The 20,596-nt window shown below is 45.0% G+C and overlaps 1 protein-coding gene across 2 annotated transcripts in view; it reads left to right on the top strand.

The window, feature by feature from the left end:
- The window catches only part of LOC144889652 (uncharacterized), a 60,294-nt gene extending 48,834 nt beyond the window's left edge, over positions 1-11,460 (top strand). Inside the window, exons 3-4 of one of the 2 annotated variants that reach the window (XM_078770700.1) lie at positions 1,232-1,372; positions 9,460-11,460. In XM_078770700.1, coding sequence (XP_078626826.1) covers positions 1,232-1,372; positions 9,460-9,644 — 326 coding nt within the window. In that variant the 3' untranslated portion in view covers positions 9,645-11,460. Of the gene's footprint in view, positions 1-1,231; positions 1,373-1,513; positions 4,004-9,459 lie in introns of those variants that run through there. The other variant, XM_078770699.1, reaches the window with a different exon arrangement.
- Positions 11,461-20,596: the final 9,136 nt, after the last annotated feature.

Raw genomic sequence — 20,596 nt, 5'->3', positions numbered from 1 at the left:
GCGAAGCTAGTTCAGAGGTCGCGGAGAGTCCGAGAAATTCCAGAAAATGTTTTAAATAATTTTTCAATCTTTATTTCATGGAAATTGAATTAAATACTTAAACACTGTTGAATACAAATTCCCGCCATGTTATTTCCACTAACCTCCAGGTTAGCATGCTTCAATAGCGCTTAACATCCGGAATTTTTATTTTTAACAATATTTAACTTCATGATTAGTTCACCTGGAACGATTTTCGGGGAGCTTAAGTGATGGTGCGTCATCAGTCCGTCCATCCGTACATTTTCCCATAAACACTTGCAACTTTTTCTCCTCAACCGCTGATTGAATTGTGACGAAACTTGGCACAAATGATATTTGTTGCGTTGTCACTAAAGGTTTTCATGGCATTAAAAAATTGGGTCTTCTGGGAGTCAAAGTGGCTCCATGTTTAACGCCCCGAAAATAGGAATTAGCTTTTGACTCTGAAATGACACACACTATTTTGATGAAACTCGACCACAACCGTCATCACCTTTGATGTACCAATGTTGTTCCTGGCATGTAGAAAATCGAAGACTAAGGGGCTCATTGGGAGGGTGGGGTGAGGGGGGCAAGTGTGTCCAGGTTTGACCCCTCAAAATAGATATATGCTTTATTCTCTGAAACTACACACACAATTTTGATGACACTTGACCACAACCTTCACCACCCGTGCTGTACCAAAGTTTGTTCATGGCATTAAAAAAATCTGCCCCTTTGGGGTTGTGCAGGGGGCAGGGTCTGCCCTCCAAAATAAGTATTTGCTTTCTTCTCAGAAACTACACGTCCAATTCCAATAAAACGTGACCACAACATTCTGTTCATCACCCATGATGTACCAACGGTTTTTCCCAGCATTTACAAAAATGGGGTCTAAAGTAGTCTATGGGGGTTGGGGGGTGGGGGGGAGGTGGATGGAGGTTGATTTTTCTTTTGTTTAAAGTCTTATGATGACGTTTGTATGATTGTACATGCTGCCCTGTCCTCCAGCATCAATTCAAATTGGTTAAAAATGCCCTGATATGGTTTAAAATACCTTTATTCAGTGTAGTATACTGCTTTATTCTACCAGGTGAGCGCCCAGGGGTATTGCCCCTCTGTTCATATTTAAATGGAAGTCTACATTTCATGACGTAACATGTTCTATGATCTCTCAAGATGGATCTCAGTCTCATTTCCCTCCAAACTACTGATGCTGATTTGTACACAGGTGATGTCTATCCTGTAAATGTGGAAGGCAGACAACACACCAATGATTCATCTGTCACAGAACATTCAAAATGTGCTTCGACAAAGAAAGGTTCAGATGATATTCACATGACAAACGGAAGTGCTGCCTGTTTTGCAACTGGTGAGTGGAAACGTAAAAAATTAACTTTGCAGAAGAGATCTTTTGTGTTGAGAAAATGTTAAATTTTTGGAAAAGTGTTAAATATTTAGCATTTTGAATTTGACAAAAAAAAGAAAATTGTTGTGTTCTTTCTTTCTGTAGAACAATCCAGAAGTAATAAGGGACAAATAAGGTCCAGGTGCAGCTTGACAGTGAAGAAGAAGCCTTTTTTGAAGAAAAAATCATGAAATCAAGACACTTCCGATAAAATACAAGTGCATGTCTGGGCCTCACAACACCAAGATTAATATTAAATTGAACAAACACAAAAAGGTTGTAGAAAGGGGAATACGTTATAAGTGTAATGTGTGCAGAATGGATTTTGCTTCAATGAATAACATCAAAATACACATGAGGATTCATACAGGAAAACATCCTCACAAGTGCTCTGTCTGTGATAAAGGTTTCTTGACAAAAAGCAATTTGAAGAAACATATAAAGATCCATAAAGGAGAGTGTCCTCCCAAATGCTCGATATGTGACAAAGGTTTCTCTCAAAACAACAATTTGAAATTACATATGAGGATCCATACAGGAGAGCGACCTTACAAATGCTCGATATGTGACAAAGGTTTCTCTCAAAACAACAATTTGAAATAACATATGAGGATCCATACAGGAGAGCGACCTTACAAATGCTCGATATGTGATAACGGTTTCTCTCGAAACAGCCATTTGAAATTACATATGAGGATCCATACAGGAGAGCGACCTTACAAATGCTCGATATGTGATAAAGGTTTCTCTCGAAACAGCCATTTGAAATCACATATGAGGATCCACACAGGAGAGCGATCTTACAAATGCTCCATATGTGATAAACGTTTCTCTGAAAGCAGCAGTTTGAAATTACATATAAGGATCCATACAGGAGAGCGACCTTACAAATGCTTGATATGTGACAAAGGTTTCTCTGAAAGCAGCAGTTTTAAATTACATATAAGGATCCATACAGGAGAGCGACCTCACAAATGCCTGATATGTGATAAAGGTTTCTCTCGAAACAGCAATTTGAAATCACATATGAGGATCCATACAGGAGAGCGACCTTACAAATGCTCGATATGTGATAAAGGTTTCTCTCGAAAAGACAGTTTGAAATTACATATGAGGATCCATACAGGAGAGCAACCTTACAAATGCTCGATATGTGATAAAGGTTTCTCTGGAAACAGCCATTTGAAATCACATATGAGGATCCATACAGGAGAGCGACCTGACAAATGCTCTATGTGATAAAGGTTTCTCTCGAAAAGACAGTTTGAAATTACATATGAGGATCCACACAGGAGAACAACCTTACAAATGCTCGATATGTGATAAAGGTTTCTCTGGAAACAGCCATTTGAAATCACATATGAGGATCCACACAGGAGAGCGACCTTACAAATGCTCCATATGTGATAAAGGTTTCTCTCATAGCAGCAGTTTGAAAGTACATATGAGGATCCATACAGGAGAGCGACCTTACAAGTGCTCGATATGTGATGAAGGTTTCTCTCATAACGTCAGTTTGAAATTACATATGAGGATCCATACAGGAAAGCTGAAATCTGTAATACCAGGATATGAAAAATGAGATGAGGAGGATTTGGAAATTGAAGAAATCTGAAATTGTACCAGTGATAGTCAGAGCAACAGGGAATCCAGATGATCAAGAAAATCCCAAAGAAGTACTTATAAAGCATTCCAGGGAATATCAGGACAAATAATCTACAGGTGGAAGCTGTCAGAGGTTCAGTGAGGATTCTGAAATGAGCCCTTGGACCAACGCCATGAGAACGAAGTTTCACAAACTGGTTCATGAAAAAGAAGCCTTTTCCGAAAAAGGAGGTGGAGATTTTGATTTCTGGGAGATCTTCCTTCCACCTTCTAAATAAAACCGGTCTGTGGAGATAACAACCAATGAGAGCATCCGTACAAATGGACCATGGGCCGAGTCCACTAATTCTGCTTGGTTTTCGAATTCCGTGGTCTACGATGAGAAGTATCTGCATATGTGCTTGATATGTTTAATAAGTGTATGTGAACCATTAATGAAATGTTCCCATGTTCGAAATTTGCACATTAATGAGCAACGGCCAAAAACAAAGAGGAAGTTAAACTCCGTTGGTGAGGACCTCCTTTTCCTGAGCAATGGTTGCATATATGCTTCTAAATCGAGATTTTGAGCATTGCAATCCTCTGATCATGCAAATGTATGATTTTCCAAATCATCTGATGTTATCAGACACTATTTTGTGGATTATTTCATGTACATAATTCCTATTGGTGTCCGTTGCTGTGGTAAAAATATCCCTAGCAACCAATATTTCACAAACTGCTTATATGCATCAATTGATTCACTAAAAGTATAAATCTGCCCTGTAAATTCGACTATCCAGGCTTGAAACATACTGGTATACTTTGGGGACTCGTGATCCCACCCCACATCCCCATATTTATAACTTGGAATACAAAAATGAAGCATGAAAGAAACAAATATTTCAAAAAAACCGAAATAATTATCACACATATATTTTAATGCGTATTTATATTTTCATAGTATCCCCATACTTCCTTTCTCTATTTTTGTCCTCTTGAGATATACAGACACACAGACACACATAAACACACACATACGTTGACACACATAACACGTGCACATCCATATCATTCATCATATGATATTGATGGTGATATTCCAAATGATCCTCATTCACTCTTCTTTCTTGTAAATATTTCCTGTTTCCTTCCCATTTCTCTCCATTTAACACACACACACACACACACACACACACACACACACACACACACACACACACACACACACACACACACACACACACACACACATATGCACACCCATGCAGACACACACATGCACTCATTTTAAAAGTCACATTTTTCATAATCTTAATTCATCCTCTCTCCCTCCCCCCCGCCCCCCTCCCCTCCTCTCTCTCTCATTCTCTCTCAAGCTGTGTGCATCCCTATCTGAAACAGCACTAAATAATGGCAAAAGCCACTCAAATAAACCATTTATGTTCAGTTTATAAACGGCTCGTGTGTTTCACATATTCTCTTTGACATGCATATGATATTGCGTATGACAAGTCTTGATGTAAACAAGTTTGTATGAGGATATCAGAGTTAGTCTGAATCATTACACAAACATGCAATGCCTCCAATTCCTCTGACTATCGGAAAGTTAGTGCACATTAAGTACTGCACATATAATTAGGTTCAATAATAAATGGGAAAGGATAGATATTGTACTTGGTATGCATATTCATTGTAATTTTTCATATGAAAATCCGTTCCTACAAGACAAAAGTTCACATTCTTAAACTACATTCACTTTGTTTTACCCCGCAGTATAAACTCTTCTCGGCGAAAAGAAAACATCGACATAATCTTTTAACTATGAAATGCATAATTTCTCAGTCTTACATTCATCTGAAATACAAAATTTTGTATTAATTATTCTTTCATTTTCAAATGGAAATGACCCCATTCTATAGAAAGTGGCAAAACCTTTGTTGTAAAATGAAGAAAAAAGAACAAAAACGCAGAGATTTTTGTTGATACAATAACATCATGCATACCTGTCAATCATATTTGTGCATTCAGTTGCAAAATATCAAAATAAATCAATGACTAAGAGACTCGAGTTATAAAAACCCACAGTGTATAAGGAAGTAATTAAGCATCTTGATCTGATTCCAGAGTGGCAATTTCTTCCTCAATCTGGATCAAGTCAGGAACAGACACCTGAATTGCACAGACTTTAGATGAACACAAATCAGTGCAGGGAAGCTTGTTGAGCAAACACGAGCACCGCCCCTTGAGTACATTGTGTCTTCTTGCAAGAGCAATGGGCAAGTTCCATTACACTTGAAGGTGCTGGGGGAAGACCCATCCAGTCTATGGTGAGCAAACCATCATCAATATCCCAACCATTGTTCTTTGGTGATGATATTTCTGGTTTGCAGATAAGGCACATTTTGTGAATAGCGGCTTGGGAGTTTGCTCGCTATATGTGCTTGTGCATGAAATCTCTATTTGGAGGCAAACTTTTCTCTCCACAGCTCCCAGTCTTGAACATTCTGCATCTTGCTTCATTTGCCTTGCGGCAGCCCTTCTGCCCATCGAGGTGACAGGTGTATGCTTCGATGTCTTCATGCAAGGATGGTGGAACTGTAAACGTCATGCCAAGCTTTTCAAATGTGGAGCAGTGGTCTTTACTTGATGTCAAGATATTTGCAGATTTTGGTTTACTATTACGATACAAAGCACTCAATGTGTCGCATCCAGGAAAACAATGAAATCCTATGAACGCAGAACAAACTTCTTTCCTGAAATGGTCAATTATGTGACAGACAACAATTGTGCGTGTATTACTTCCTCTGCCTGTGTGGAAGTAGACCTCTGCATCTATGTCCTTGCAAAATGCCACACATAGTACCAAGACATCGGTGTCTGGACTGATCATGATGATGATGATGATGATGTGATCACTGTTATTACAGCGTACGAAGAGTGTAGTAGAAGTCTCGTATTGGCTTCTTGTGTTGAGAACAGACTTGGGATTTGCAAAACTTCCTCATCATTGCCATGCTTTCCAATAGAATGACACTCAATGCAATGTCCAACAATAATTGTGATGTCATCAATCAGCTTCCCAGTCTTGCACCACTGTTTGAACAGAAACTGGAGCAGATTTTCCTTGTTGTCACCACAAGATCGAAACTTGGACCATTGTTTTGGAGTCCTCTGATCAGGAGAAAATATTCCACTGATCTGGGTCCCTCCCTCTGCTTGTCTTCCTCTTTCAGCATTCTTTATGCTGCCAGCCATGTGTCTGTCCGTAACAAAGTGCACAACTTTGGACTTGTTCATCTTTGTCTGTTTCACGAGGACTTTCAACATTTCATCAGCAAACTGTCCAAATGTTGGCTGTGGTTTGACGACTCTGATGAGTGCCATCGAATCCCATACCCACATTGAGCCAAATGGGATCTCCTCAACTGATCCCTCCAGGAAGTGCATGAGTTTGTCTTTGTTGGTTTTCACAGGAGAGCCGTCATGGTTTGCCAGTGGTGCAGGAAATGGCCCCCAAGGAATGAACCAGCATCTCTTTGATGTCGACCTTTCTCACTGAACCAACAACAATCGCCTGCGGACAGATCCTGGTCAGCTATCAAGGCGATTTCTTTACCCTTCACTTTTGTTATGGTGGACTTATCTGTATCCTTGAAAGTCTTCAGCTTCATCTTCGTCAAGGGTGTCATGAAAACCAATATCATTTGATTGAAGTCTCTTCTGGCAGAATGTTGTGAAGGCAACTTCACCTTTTTCCTTAGCCTCATGAAGGTCTGCAGCGACAGGTCTGATGCAAGCTGACCTGATGTTATGTAAAACAGCTTGTCTCATTCTATTGAAGGATCAAAAGGGTTGACCATATTTTGAATTGTATCCATGTTGTTCTGTATGTTCTTCTCATCACGCTCTTTTCGTGTTCTGTCGAAGTCAACACGGGCCCGACATGAAGTGTCATGACCAACCATCGCCATCTCCTGACAATTTCTCGTTCTGGCAGCTCTTTCATATTTTAATAATGTCCAACTGTGCACTGCACCCTTCTTGAGTGTGAATCCAGTCACTCCTCCTTTTATCTTGGAGTCTCGGTTTGCAGTTTGCTCAATTATTTGGTCACAACCAATTTGAGCAAACCCATGCTTCTGTTGTGTTTGTGCAACAAAATTCCCAGCTTGAAACTCTGCATAGATGTCAGGGTGAATCTGTCTCAAGCAGCACATCTCAAACCCATACGGGGTCAGATACCTTGCATTATTGATTCTGTCATATGAAAAGAACCAAGGTGGAATGGAACGGATGCTCGACAGGTGAAGGTTCCAACTGGCTTGCCTTGTAGCCCTGATTAATAGAAGCAAGTCATCAACCATTGGAATATATATGCTCCAGAAGTGGAACGTCTCAATATTCAGGTTGTCCATGATGAAGTTCTCATAGCCACTGACAAGCTCCTGAAATTTATTTGAGTTCACACGGTTGTCAAATTCTTCAGCTGGGAATGCCTTCTGCAGGTGAATTGCAAGCTGGGAAGCGACATTTCTCTCCTCTTCTGATACAGTTTCCAAGTATGACTGCCATCGGAGTCGTTGCAGTGCTTCACAAAGTAATTTGTGAGATCTTATGCTCCTGTTCTAATGATGGCCACTTATTACTCCCCCGACAGACCCAGTAGCAATCACTTCAGACTCGATGAAAATGTCCTGCAAGCCAGCATCAGAATATCGCTTTCCAATACTCATGAGGCACAACATCATCTTCAATGACTCATTAGGCACAACATTGGCAGCAGCATCCATGTTGATGTCTGCTGCTGTGAGTGGCCAGATCAGCTGAGGATTGGCACAAGTTCCATCGGATTTTTTGAGAATTTGAATAAATGGCCTGGTCCATGACTACAACAATCTTACTGAGTCCCAACCCATCTGCTATGGCAAGGCTGTGGCATAGGATCGTGTACCCTGTGTTTAACTGAGTCGGACTGGCATCTATGACAGGTAAGTAGCCAATATTTGTTTGTGTTGGAATAGCACCTCTTTTAAACAATGTGTTGAAAACAGTCCATCCAGGTAAGACACGTTCATTAGGGTCTGCCATCGTTGTGAGAAAATATGCATTATTATCGATTCTCCGTGCAGTTTATTGGACATGGATATGGTTCTTCAAGTCCAGTTGGACATTCTCAGCATATTTCCGGGGCCCTTTCCTTTGACCTCCACTATAGAATTCCATGTTGGTTGATGGTGGCTGCAGGGATCGTTTCATCATTCTCTGCGCAGATATTGCTTCATCAAGTGAGTCATCAGTGGATACCTGCCTTTGAATTATTATACCATTGGTATTGTGGGTGGTTCCTCTGCCAGATATTTCTTCACCGAAGTCATTGTTATCCCATGCAATCGTTGCATGGATATTTGGCTGGATATTTGAAGGTATGAAATGCGCTTCTCACTGAATCTGAAGTTGGGCCAGAGCTGCATCGTGTGCAAGGACCTGGGAAATGGAAGTACAATGTCCCAGGCCATTCAACAGCCCGATAAGCTGAGCAGATCAAGTTATGTGTCCAACCGATATAGCCAACGCAGAGTGCTTAGGCATGAGCCTTCTTCCATTTAATGCAATGTTCATTATATCCTGGCAAGTTGAAATGATCTTCTTAATTCTATCTTCACCAACGTTTACATGTGCAATTTATTGAGGAAGTTCATCAGATGCTCCTGTTGACCATGCCATGAAGTTGAGTAATTCATTAGGCACAACACGAGCAGCAGCATCCATGTTGATGTCTGCTGCTGTTGGTGGCCACATGAGCTGAGGATTGGCACAAGTTGCAATGATACTCCTCTTCAGTGATTGTGCAGAATGGTAAAGATCTCTATAGTTATGCCCTGCATTCATATGAGATGTGGTTTCATCTTGGTTTGTGTCCGAGTCATCTGTCTCATCTGTGCTCACATCAGAGGAGAGTGGGAGAGCAACCTCCACTAACTCCTCGTCTTTGGACAAATCTTCCGCAATCACTAAATCATTCTTGTTGTTGCGAGATGATCTCAAAAACTTCAGAAATGGGTTTGTCTTTTGAAGTCTCTTTTTTCGATAAAAGGATTTGTGTCCAATATCTACCCCCTCTACCTCACATACCCATTTCTTAAATTAAGATAGTAATTTCTTCAAGCACAGCACTTCACGTTTCTTTATTATTCTTTCTTCTATGACTGATACACAGAAGTATTTGTATTCTGCCTCATCGAGGTTTTTTTCAAGACCCTCTTCATTCTCTTTGCTATTCAGAAATCTTGTGCAGCTCTGGTAACAAGTTAAATGGTACCTAACTTCTAACGCTACAAGATCCTGTCCAACTATATGCAATAAAATGCTCTCCTCTTTGCGCAATTCTGCAGCATTCACCAGCTTACCCACTGTTACTGTTTCACACTGGATAAGTTTTTCTTTCTTTCCTTTTTTTGCTGAAGTGTTCGATGATGTACCTTTCTTTGCTGCAAATGATGCATTGGACTGGCAAAAGGTGAGAAGCCCTAGATGGTACAGCATGTCAGTCAGGTCCTTTCTGTCGGAGAAGTTGAAACTTGGGTGCTGCTTCCTCACTCTGCTTAGCTTCTTGCTTCTGGATTTCTCTGGTTGTAGCAGCTGCATTTGAAAAATAATTAAAGCAACAAAGTGAAAATGGAGGAAATAGCATTAAGATCTAATCAATGAATAGCTTTATGTTACAATATTTTAATTTCATAGATTCTATATGTATATTATAGAGGCCAAAACAGTCATTAATTTTGTGTTTCATTACGCATGATGATACAAATAAAAAGCTTAACCAAGACATACAACATGTAAGTATCTCCACATCAACAAGTTAGTGCAGTGGTCATACGTACGTCTGTTTATCAACACACAAGTGCTAAAACGTGGTGAAGTTTTCATCCGATGGGCAGTGAGTGGGCCTATGCAATTTGTAGTGTGCAGGACTGTAGACAAATTGGTTCCAATCTTTGTCTTGTCAGTGAAACGCATAAAACATGCAAAGTGATATCCAACGGAGTTCGGAACAACATCGAGAAGATCTGGTGCCAAAGGAAGCTCCAAATGAAATCGTTTGATTTTGTTTTGGTGGCAATTGTACTTTCTCTAGTTCCCAAGCTTTTCCACTCATGAACACTTACACGAAAGTTTTGCAAACTTATGTCGGAAATAGAAATTAGATTTGTCTGCACATTGGTCCACAACGTGCATGCAGCACGCCATGTTGCGATGTCCCAACAATGTGTTCATGCACACATGGTACGATGACTGTGATTGGTTAATTTTGTGGAGCCTGTGTTACAACCATCATAATTGGTCGAGTAAGGCTTACAATGACGTCATTATTTCAGAAGCATTGCCTGCTGCAAGGGCAATTGTATCGTCGTTATTACCAGATTTGTGAAAAAATGTGCTGGTTTTTAAAATGGGAACATTCATAAATGTTCTTAGAAATCTTCCAGCTGATTAAAATATTTTAAGTAAAGTACTTCTCTGACGCAGACCGTGGAAAGTAAGAATTTGAGGGCTCGGCCCATGGCCGAAAATGTTATATTTGTGACGAGGATTTTATTTCGAAACGGAGCTTGACCTTCCATGGTGCAACCCACGCTGGAGCGATCACATAAAAGGTGCCACACTGGGTTGTTTGTGCCACCCTTGTAAGCGATCCTCGGCAGTCGGCAAGGTATTCAGTGAACCAGGAAGGAGAAAGCTAACGTGAAAGCGTACATCCATTTGGGCATCTACTTTGAAAGCACAACTCCTCAGAGTACCATCTGTAACCCCTGACCACCAGCCGGCATCCCAAACCCCTTGATGAAAGCCATACAGCTTGCTGTCACCAGAATGTCCACAGCAATGACTGCAAACTGGAGTCAGAAGGCAACAATAATCTCAAAATTGTAACCCCATCTGCATCCTCAAACTAAGTTTAAATAAAATGACAGCTTTAAAAAAATGTAAAACTTGTTAATTTGGTTCTTCATCTTCTCATGATATAGAATTGTTGAAAAATTGATGTCAAAAACTTAAATGGAAACAGAACTTAATCTCTCAATCTGATCTTGGATCTCATCGTGTTCCTTTCAAGGTCTTCCTTCGGTTTCCAGTTTGTAATTCCTGTCTCTGTCCTTGCCATGTATCCAGCCAAGTTCCATTTGAGTTTTTTGATTGTGACCAGTGTTTAGGAATTTTGTTTTCTGCCTGATTTAGTTGTTTTCTTGTCCCGTTTTGGTTATGCTCATATAGCAACTTTCCATTGTTTGAACATCAATTTTTACTCGATCTTTGCGGTAGTCCACGTTTCATTGCCATGTGTGATATGGGGAGATCACCCATGTTGAAAAATTGTTCATCAGAATAAGACTTCTACTTATGTTTTTCATGAAACTTGTATTTGTGAAGGGTTTCACAATAAAGAGAAGTCCTCAAAGCACAAATGCAGTGTCTGTGTGATTGTGAATATGTAATGGCACATTATGATCAATTTATTAGTCATTTGAGAGTTTGGAGTTGTCCACATCCCGAAAAGTAATCCTGATTAAACCGAGAGGTGTTCACCAAACCACATGAAAGACTTGCAGAGCATTTACCATCATGACGTGACTGCACTTCATGCAATCGATTATTGCTGCCAAGCAGCGCAGTTAAACAGGTCTCAATGTGAAGGCCACACAGCTGGTTGCTCCCACATTTTTCTCAACATCAATGGTAATGCAATGTTAATGGAGGGAATAGCTTTTAACACAGACGTGAAGAGTTGAAACGAACCCCCCCCCCCCCCACACACACACACACACACACACACACAAAAGGTTGAGATTCAAGTCGATGTGGCCAGGATATAACGAACAGTCTAATATATATATATATATATATTCCAAAAACAGATTCTTGAAACGACAGACCAATGAGCCTGCTCCCAATCATCAGCAAGGTCATGGAATCCATCATCACTTCTGACAAATCCTTATTCTCCATTGGCTTAATCTTCGATCATCAATGTGGATTCAGACCAGGCCACTCTACTCTGGACATGCTGCTTCGGCTGTCTCAACAATGGACGGATGTCCTCAACGTCAGACCGGAAATCAGAGCTGCCTCCCTTGACATATCTCATGCCTTCGATAAGGTCGGGCACCCCACCCTGCTTACCAATCTCTCCTCTTGTGGAATCCATGGAAATCTCCATGCATGGCTCACGGATTCGCTCCTGTCGTAGTCAGCGTGTGGTTCTAAATGGAATTCTCTCCTCTTCCTGACCAGGCTGGAGTTATTCAAGGCAGTGTTCTTGGCCCTGTGCTTTTTCTAATCTTCATCAGTGATCTTTCTGACTCTGTAAAATCTTTATCTTTTTGCTGATGATTCCACCCTCTGCCATTCCATCTCTCATCCCTTAGATTAGATCGACAGTTCTGGCCAAAAAGTAGCCTCTTGCCTCTTTGCAGACTTGGATGAAATTACAAGCTGGTCAAACACATGGAACATGTCTTTCAATCCTGACAAATCTCACACTGTCACCTTGTCTCTCACATCGACTTTCTCAACAATCCTCTAGAAGAAGTTCTGTCACTCAATCTTTTGGTTCTCATTATCTGCCGTGATCTTTCCTGGGAAAGCCCCAGGTCCCAACTGGCCTCCAAAGCCAGTTGCCAACTGGGCATCCTCCATCCTGTGAAGTCCTTCCTTGGCACCGCTGAGCTGCTCACCACCTACAAAGCTTTCATCCACATTTTGATAGAGTATTGCTCTCCTCTCTGGGCTGGTGCACCTGCTTCATACCTCGTGTGGCTTCATGTTGGAGAAACCAAGGCTTTTAGGATTGTTGGTGCAGTTGAATCAGCTAAATAGGTTAACGAATAATGTTCTAATTCGATACAACAACACAACAGGCATTTTAAGGCCATTTTCCCTGCTAGAGCGGGGGTTAGCCTTGCGGTCCCCATGTAGTCTAAATGGACATAGGGGTCCACGTGCCCCCCCCCGGTTTTTTTAATGCCACCTGATTTTTCTTAATCCTCAAAGTGTCTACTTTCAGAATCTGCCAGGTATCAAGCTGAAATAATGTCCAAAAGGCTTAATTTTTAACCCTTTATTGCAACTAACCCGAAACCGAAAAAAAATAATTGATGTAGAAAGAGGCATAACTTTTGAAGTAAACAACATACAAAGACAAATTAATACACTTTTCCATACAATTCTGACCCCAGGAATTCAATGGGATGGTTATTTTAGACATTTGACAACATTTTGACTCTATTTCTGGACAAAAACAGCAAAAAAATGCCAAAAATGTGTGTATAACCAACTATCCTTTCATTTTTTTCAAGCGCATAGGGTGAATTTATGTTCACCACCAGTTTTTTCTTAATCATTTAAGTGTCTATTTGAAGATTATATTGGGTACCAAGCTGAAATAATGTCCAAAAGGCTTCATTTTTAACCCTTTATTGCACCAAACTCAAACCTGAAAAATCATAGTATTGAAGGAGCTGGGGCTCCCACGTCGATCGGAAGAATGGACGCGACAAAAAGCTGGAATTCATCCGAGTTGCTTTAATCAAATCAAACACTCAGGCACTCTGAAAACCCGTTTATCGGGCAGCAATATATATCTATTATCCCGGGGGGTTTGCCCAGGCCCGGCGCCAGGGGGCGTGGCCCAGCGTCCTGGCTGCGGCCTGGCAAGTTGAGGGCGAGCCTGCCCGGGCGTCCTGGACGAGCCCGGCATGGTGATCGCTCCGCGTCCTTGATAGGTGCAAGGCGATTGTGAAAACCCAGCGGCAGCCGCTACACACGTCCCCCCAGAATCGACTTGCACCGGCAGGGTCAATTTGAGGGGGGTCCTGATGACCCGGCCGAAGCGACCCCTGGCGGGTCGTGGGAGGGGGTCCGGTGAGGTGGTGGGTGGTCGAGTGGGGGGCACCGTGGATGGGGGCCGGCCTCGCCGTGGCGGAAGGGCCACCCGTGGTGGGTGGTCGACGTCCACGTGCGCCGGCTTGAGGCGGTCCACCGCAATCCAGTCCGACCTGCCGCCGATGTCGATGACGAACGACTTGTCGTCCCGTCGCAGCACCCGGAAGGGCCCGTCGTACGGCGGCTGGAGTGGCCACCGATGTGCGTCGTGACGCACAAAAACATACTCCGCTGTGCGGAGTGCTGGGGGGACGTAGGACTGGGGGTCACCGTGGTGGGATGTTGGCACGGGGGCAAACCGTCGGGCGGCCTCCTGGAGGTCTGAGCGCTGGTGAGCTGCGGACCAGGGACTGGTAGCGTCGGGCACGAATTCGCCCAGGACGCGTAGTTCCTGGCCATAGACAAGCTCGGCGGTGGATGCCTGGAGGTCCTCCTTGGGGGCCGTGCGAAGGCCCAAAAGGACCCACGGCAGCCGGTCGGCCCAACCGCCATCTTGAAGGCTGGCCATGAGCGCGGCCTTCATGGAGCGGTGGAATCGCTCGCACAACCCGTTTGCTTGGGGGTGGTAGGCCGTAGTACGGTGGAGCTTGACCCCCAGGTTGCGGGCGACCGCGCCCCACAGCTCGGAGGTGAACTGTGGTCCGCGGTCTGACGAGATGTCCGCCGGTGCGCCGAAGCGGGCGACCCAGGTGGCGATGAAAGCCTGCGCCACGTCGGCGGTGGTGGTGGAGACGAGGGGAACGGCCTCCGGCCACCTGGTGGTCCTGTCCACCATGGTGAGCAGGTGTGTGAACCCCCGTGACGGGGGGAGGGGGCCCACCAGATCCACGTTGACGTGGTCGAAACGTCGCTCGGGCACGGTGAAAGGTGCCAGCGGGGCCTGGGTGTGTCGGTGGACCTTGGCCCGTTGGCAGGCCGTGCAGGTGCTGGTCCAATCGCGGACGTCCCGAAGAAGGCCGTGCCAGACGAAACGCGCCGACACCAGCTTCTGGGAAGCTTTCCGGCCTGGGTGGGAAAGGCCGTGGAGGGAGGCGAAGATGCGGCGTTGCCAGGTGACGGGCACGATGGGGCGAGGCTGGCCTTGGGAGACGTCGCAGAGCAGGACAGTGTCCGCGCAGGGGATGTCGGCCAGGCGGAGGCCTGTGTCCGCCACCCGGAGGGCTTGCACCGTGGTGTCGGTGGTTTGGTCCGCCGCCATAAGCGCAAAATCCACGCCCAGGTGGACCGCGTTCGCGCTGGCCCGGGAAAGACAGTCGGCCACGGCGTTGTTTTTGCCGGCGACGTGCCGGATGTCCGTGGTAAACTCCGACACGGCGGAGAGGTGGCGCTGTTGGCGGGCCGACCATGGCTCCGTGACCTTGGCCATGGCGTAAACCAACGGCTTGTGGTCGACGAACCCGTGAAAGGTCGGCCCTCCAGGAGGTGGCGGAAATGGCGGACGGCCAGGTGTAGACCGAGGAGCTCCCGGTCAAACGTGCTGTATTTGAGCTCGTTCGGCCGGAGCTGCCGGCTGAAAAAAGCGAGTGGCTGCCAAACCCCATTCACCCATTGCTCATGTACGGCGCCCACCGCGTAGTCGGAGGCATCCGTGGTGAGGGCGATGGGAGCGTTGAGCACCGGGTGAGCGAGCAGTGTTGCGTCAGCCGACGTGATGCCTCGCAGGGCGAACAGGGACTCCGCCTGTGCGAACCAAACCGCCGCGTGAGCCTCCCAGAAGGTAGGCAGTTTAAGGGCGACTGCCGTGTCCATGTCGGTAGGTCACCAATGAAGGAGCTGGGGCTCCCACGTCGATCGGAAGAATGGACGCGACAAAAAGCTGGAATTCATCCGAGTTGCTTTCATCAAATCAAACACTCAGGCACTCTGAAAACCCGTTTATCGGGCAGCAATATATATCTATTATCCCGGGGGGTTTGCCCAGGCCCGGCGCCAGGGGGCGTGGCCCAGCGTCCTGGCTGCGGCCTGGCAAGTTGAGGGCGAGCCTGCCCGGGCATGCCCGGGCGTCCCGACCGAGGCCTGGCAAGTTGAGCGCGGGCCTGCCCGGGCGTCCTGGACGAGCTCGGCATGGTGATCGCTCCGCGTCCTTGATAGGTGCAAGGCGATTGTGAAAACCCAGCGGCAGCCGCTACAGTATTATATAAAGTTGCATAACTTTTGATGTAAACAACTTGCAGAGACAAATGAACACATTTTCCATACAATTCTGACCCAAGGAATTCTTTTTTACTAATTATGTATTGACATTCGACAACATTTTGACTCTTTATTGTAAAAAACAGCAAAAATACAGCCATGAATGTTATTAAGACAACTATAGGCCTATGTTTTCATGTCACTACCAACTAGCTGACCTAAACTACTCATTGTCCTCATCATCACTGAAGAAATCTTCTAATTCGATTTCTTCCAACTCCAGCTCTTCATCCTCATGCTCGTACTCTCCATCCTCTTCACCCACATACAAGTTATTGTTGGCGTAATCAGCCACCTTGTCAAGAGCTGCCTGCTCTTCTGGCTCTGCTCTCTGAGCCAGTACCTCAACAAGAGAAGGAGGGAGGATGGGTCCAATTGTCCAAATGGGTTCCAACACCTCCTCTTCTCCTGTCTTCTCCCAGCCCATGCCTGAATCACATGGTTTTGGGCTCTCGATTATTGCCTCGTCTGCTCTCTTATAGAAGGCTACTCTGTAGTTGGCTCGCTGCACATGTGGAATGAGACAGACCTTGGAGGGAGGCAGGCGTTCTAGGTCCACTTTTGACTTTGAGTCCAGGACTTTGTCAGCACCGACCATTATTTTAAGCATCTTCACTCGTACTGCGTCAACTGATGTCATCCGTGCTTGGCCATACATGATGCACGTGAAGCTCTCCATCTCCTGTTGTAGCTCATCTGTGACCAGCCAGTCTGCACCAAGCTGCCTGAAAGCGTTGTGGAGTTTGGGATTCTTCTGCAGCTTCTTCAGGGGATTCACCTTGCCTTTGCCTTTAAAAGCGCTGGTACAATCCTCCCCAGTAAATACATAGAATCCCAGCAGGGTGCTACAGTAGTCAGGGCCCAGTGATTCAGACAGTTCCGTCACATTTATGAGTGTGCGATGTTTGCCAGAGCCGTGGTCAAGGTAGATGGAGAGGTTGATCCTGCTGGTATGGTAGAGGAGGATCATCAGAATGTCTGTGTCAGGTGTCCTCACCACACAGGACTTGTACCTCCATTTGACAGCCTGGTGGAGGTACAGGACAATACGGCTGTCTGTCTCCTCCTGGTTGGACTGCAGTTCGTAGATCTCAGAAGTCTGCACCTGTAACAAATAAAGAAACTAAATACTACTACACAGTGTAACAAATAATACATATGACAAAAACTGCATGACTTAAAATGTTTAAGAGCCCAAATATGGTCTGCAATTGTACATGTGTGAAGTCGAGAATATTCACATTTCAAGAGCCATTTGGTCTATCTAGTATTGTAGAGTCTAAAGATGTATTTCAAAGCATTGTGTATAGGGTGACTGCTTAAGTCACGCATCTTCTGTCAACTTACTTTTCCATTTGTTGATGTTAAGTCATAGGATCTCCCGTCAACACACACCACTGCTTTCATGCTCTTCTCAATCCGGGATGCTGCCGCATTGCTCCCCCAGACCTTGAGAAGCAGGTCACATAGCTGCTTCTTGTTTAGCTCATTGCCAAGGAATGACTTAAAGTCATAGGGCCTGTGGGTGGTTGGACCATCAATTATGTACTTCTCAGTAGAGCCGCGCCTGAGCCTCTCCTGGGCTTTGATGGAATCTGGCTGGTAGCAATCTGTGGAGAACACAAAATGGTGCTTGGCAACCATTTGGTCCAGGAGCTGCATGCAAATCTCTCCACAGGTTGGTGGGAGGTTGGACATCATGTGGAAGAGGGCATTTCCATCCTGTATTAAGAGGGCATCCTTGGGGTAAGGTACCTCTTCGTCCCTGTCCTGCAGCAGATGGTGAAGGATGGTGGCCTTGTTTGTTTTGGCAAAATAGCCATCCGGAGAGCCAAGGGCATGAGGAACAGGTGAGAGGGGATACTGCATGAGTTCCTCAAGGTTTATGGGCATCTCCATAATCTGCGATTTAACAAGCAGCTGAAAGGTGAGGTTGCTCTGCTACTTGTATACAAAGAGCTGCAATGGAAAATAAAGAAATGAGGAAGGCATAAATACAACAGTTTAATTTTCTTTCTGAAGAATGTTTTTTTGTGTAATGAAATATGCAATTAGTATAAGTTGAATCAATATCCACCTTCCCCTGTGCGGATGTAAGTTTGACCCTCTTGCTGCAGTGATCCATCGTCTTGAGCTTAAGTTTCTTGAGGCGATCAAAGAACTCCTTCCTCTTGGAAACAAAGCGCTCTTGGATGAACTGCTCCTTGGCAGCCCTGCCTGCAGCCTCGGCCCGCAGCACGTCAGCCTCAACTTCTGGATCGATGGCAGCTCCAGATGCTAGGGAGTACAGTCGGTTTTTGTCTGGGATTCTCCAGGGGTTTGTGAAGCCCTTGATGGCAGAGATGACGCTCTGCACGGCCTCTTCAGACTTTTTGATTTGGGCAGGCTCCAGCTCACGGTGCTTGCCTGCCTTCGGCATCTCAGGGTCGTCAATCATGCCGCACATCTCAAGAGTAAGCTCATAGAGCTGAGCGCGGGCAGAGGTTGTGCGGCACCACTTCTGGTATGCGCCACAGTTGTTGAAGAGACCGAGTAGACCACCTGCAATGTAGAGAGGGAGAAGTTTGAATTTTATCATCACAACCAACATGAACCTGTAATTAAATATAGGTGATATATATATATTATATAGTTATTGTCTCCACACACTGACATACCTGAAGACTTAGCAAACCTCATGAATGTCTCCTCCATGGTCTTGTCCACTGCTGCGAGAGCCCCTGGGATCAGTGATCTTGCAACAGCTATGGCTCCAAGCTTGATGTAATCAAGAGAACCAGGATGGGAGAGGTCTATGTTTGTGAGAAAGGCCTCAAACCAGGTCAGGTACCTGTAGGAAATGAATAATAATTAAAGTTAATACTACAAGTAAGCTCCACTTACACATTTTTATATATCGAGTATTTAAGGGAATGAGTGTATAGATTACCTGGCGTAGTTGTGGACATCATACGCAAAGAAGAGATCTGCCATGGCACCGTTGCAGTGATGGAAGAGCTCGAAATCGTTGGTTTTCACAGCAAAATCCATCATGAAGACCAGCCTTGCATGATCCATCACAGAGAGCCAGAACATGCCCGTTTTGCCCAGATGGCCCCTGCGTACCTTGTCTTGGTATTGGGGGAACTGATCAATCAGCTTGAGCAGTGCGGGATCCTTCAGAGTGGAGTCAAGGCTCTCAGAAGTGCAGCAGTGGATGAGGTTGATGAGGGTCTCATATGGGATGTCTGGTTTCTCCTCCTCCAGGAAAACATTGAACAGCAACCGTTCAAGTGCCTCTGTGACCAGCTTCAGACTGAAGAGAGCCTTGGCATATGACTTCCCGCTCAGGATGCTTTTCAGGCAACCACTGGTTGCGAGGCCAGCTTCTATGAGGATCTCAGCGTAGCCAGCTCCAAGACACTTGCGCCCAGTGAGCCTGCCCATGTAATTCATGGCCGTGTGAAACTTGCCAATGAGGATCACATGCTTACTGAATTCCTCCCCATACTTCCATACTATAGGACAGGCCTTCATGACCACTCCCAGGTCAAACGTGTTGATAGTGTATGGCTGTCCAACCTCCTCCGTTGCTGCCTCGGACCTCTTGAGTAGCTCATACACCACTGTGTTGTCTGTAATGGGCTGGTTGATGGGGGTGTAAAAGTCAATTGTAGATTTCCTAGGAGGCACTTTCCCTGTGCTTGAAATAAAACCACCAAATCCAGGAACCTGCTGCTTGCCCTGGCTGCTTAACCATCTGCAGAGGAGATGGGCGTTGTACTGCAACATTGAGGCATCATATGACTCTTGGTTTTCAGCAGGAGGGGTAAAGTTGGCCTGCATGGGGAATTTGGGGCCAACTCTTTTGAATGCCAGCTCTGGCAGCGTCTCGGGAGGCGTGATCTTAAGGCTTCTCATCTTGGATGACCTGTCATAGAGAGGAAGGGTCCTGTTCTTGGTGCTCACATGGCTCTCTTTCACCTCTTGAATCATGATTCCCCCGGCGCTGTTTACAACATTTGAGCCATGAACGTTGGTGGTGATTCTGTTCAGGTTGTCCCACTCGCTGTGAAAAACAGTGTTTCCCTCGCCGGTGATGATTTGAGGGGTCAGGTGGGTGGAAATCTCATCAAAAGCCTTGGCCATTGCTGTCTCAAGTTCCATACTGAAGTCATATGTCTCTGAGTGTCCTAGTCGTGAAAGGATGGTTGTGAGCTGCAAAGATAGAAAATTGCTTTATATCAATATCAAATACCTGTATCAAACACAGTAAAGCAATGACAATGTAGGACCTCATAAGCAGTAAATTAGCTGATTACTCACCTGTTTGCTTCGATAGAGGTGACGAAGTGTGGCACATAGGAGGATGTGCTTTGGAAGTTTCCACTTGCTGTTAGTTGCTGCTCGACACACATCTTGTGTAATCGAATAGACCAGCCTCTGTGTCCTTTCACACTTTTCTCCATCAAGTATCCCGGTCAC

This window comes from Myxine glutinosa, chromosome 1 (genome assembly GCF_964187855.1).
Source record: "Myxine glutinosa chromosome 1, kmMyxGlut1.1, whole genome shotgun sequence".
Lineage (NCBI taxonomy): Eukaryota > Metazoa > Chordata > Myxini > Myxiniformes > Myxinidae > Myxine > Myxine glutinosa.
This window is presented reverse-complemented; position numbering and strand designations above follow the sequence as displayed.